A 1,651-nucleotide genomic window follows, 5' to 3' on the forward strand; every position below is an offset into this window, starting at 1 on the left:
ATTCATCAATAAACATAATTGTTATAACTGACTATAAAGATGTGAGAAAAGTAGAATATAGAATATTCTCAGAAAAAAGAAACTTGAAAAACTTCGGGAAATTTCGTCTGTCCAGATATATGCAGAGCCAAGGCTCTTACTATGGGTTGGTGTATGGGTTAGATATCAGAATATAAACCCAATTTTTTAATGTGATCAAATTATTAATCTTTTATGCTTTTGAATTTGTTGTACTTCAGGGAAAGGCCTTTCCAATTCTGAGATTCTTAAAAATTTTCTAGTGATTTCTTTTTTACTTTTATGGATTAATTGTCTTCAAATAAATTTTTGAACTTTGGGGAGTTAATACTCTATAAAGTTTGAGTTTTGATCCAACTTTTTTTTTTCAATTGGATATATACTTGTTGCAACCCTTTATTGTAAAATGTACAGCTTATTCTTTAATTTCAGAGGAAATCATGATATGTCATTTTCTTGGGTGCTAACTCAAAGTTTCCTTTGTTTTACTTAGAATTCTCATAGTCGTGAAGAAGAAAAAGACCTATTGCATAAAAATAGCATGTTGCAGGAAGAAATTGCTATGCTAAGACTAGAAATAGACACAATAAAAAATCAAAACCAGGAAAAAGAAAATAAATGTTTTGAGGACCTTGAAATTGTAAAAGAAAAGAATGAAGACCTTCAGAAGACTATAAAGCAGAATGAGGAAACATTAACACAAACAATATCCCAGTATAATGGACGGCTTAGTGTTCTGACAGCTGAGAATGCAATGCTAAATTCTAAACTGGAGAATGAAAAGCAAAGCAAGGAAAGACTGGAAGCAGAAGTTGAATCATACCGTTCTAGATTGGCTGCTGCTATACATGATCGTGATCAAAGTGAGACATCAAAAAGAGACCTAGAACTTGCTTTCCAGAGAGCAAGAGATGAGTGGTCTCGTTTACAGGACAAAATGAATTTTGATGCGTCTAACCTAAAAGATAACAATGAGATTCTTTCTCAACAACTATTTAAAACTGAAAGTAAACTCAATAACCTAGAAATTGAGCTCCATCACACAAGAGATGCCCTCAGAGAAAAGACTTTGGGTTTAGAACGGGTACAAAAGGACCTAAGCCAAACCCAGTGTCAAATGAAGGAAATGGAACAAAAGTATCAAAATGAACAAGTTAAAGTGAATAAATACATTGGAAAGCAGGAGTCTGTAGAGGAGAGATTGTCTCAACTACAAAGTGAGAATATGCTGCTTCGACAACAACTGGATGATGCCCACAACAAGGCTGACAATAAAGAGAAGGCAGTGATTAATATTCAAGACCAATTTCATGCTATTTTGCAAAAACTTCAAGCTGAGAGCGAAAAGCAAAGTCTTCTGCTAGAAGAAAGAAATAAGGAGTTAATCAGTGAATGTAATCACTTAAAAGAAAGACAGTATCAATATGAAAATGAAAAGGCAGAAAGAGAAGTAAGTATCAAGAAAGATAAATATTTTTCAAACCTCCCGAAAGAAAATTTAAATAATATACGGTTATGTAGTTAACTATAAAAATAAATAGATAAGCTTATTTACGCTATCAGTTTAGAAACATCCCTTGTTTTCAGCAAATAAAAGAACTGAGAAATGCTTTACTTTGAGTAAAGACATTGT

At 32.5% G+C, this 1,651-nt stretch overlaps 1 protein-coding gene across 1 annotated transcript in view; it reads left to right on the plus strand.

Moving 5' to 3' along the window:
• The window catches only part of LOC105502751 (ankyrin repeat domain-containing protein 26-like), a gene marked incomplete at its 5' end in the record, with an annotated part of 39,033 nt that extends 37,490 nt beyond the window's left edge, over window positions 1–1,543 (plus strand). The window contains one exon of the mRNA XM_011929381.1: window positions 512–1,543. Within this exon, the coding sequence (XP_011784771.1) occupies window positions 512–1,543 (1,032 nt within the window). The remainder of the gene's footprint in view (window positions 1–511) is intronic.
• Window positions 1,544–1,651: the final 108 nt, after the last annotated feature.

This window comes from Colobus angolensis, unplaced genomic scaffold, assembly GCF_000951035.1.
Source record: "Colobus angolensis palliatus isolate OR3802 unplaced genomic scaffold, Cang.pa_1.0 Scaffold802, whole genome shotgun sequence".
Taxonomy (NCBI): domain Eukaryota; kingdom Metazoa; phylum Chordata; class Mammalia; order Primates; family Cercopithecidae; genus Colobus; species Colobus angolensis.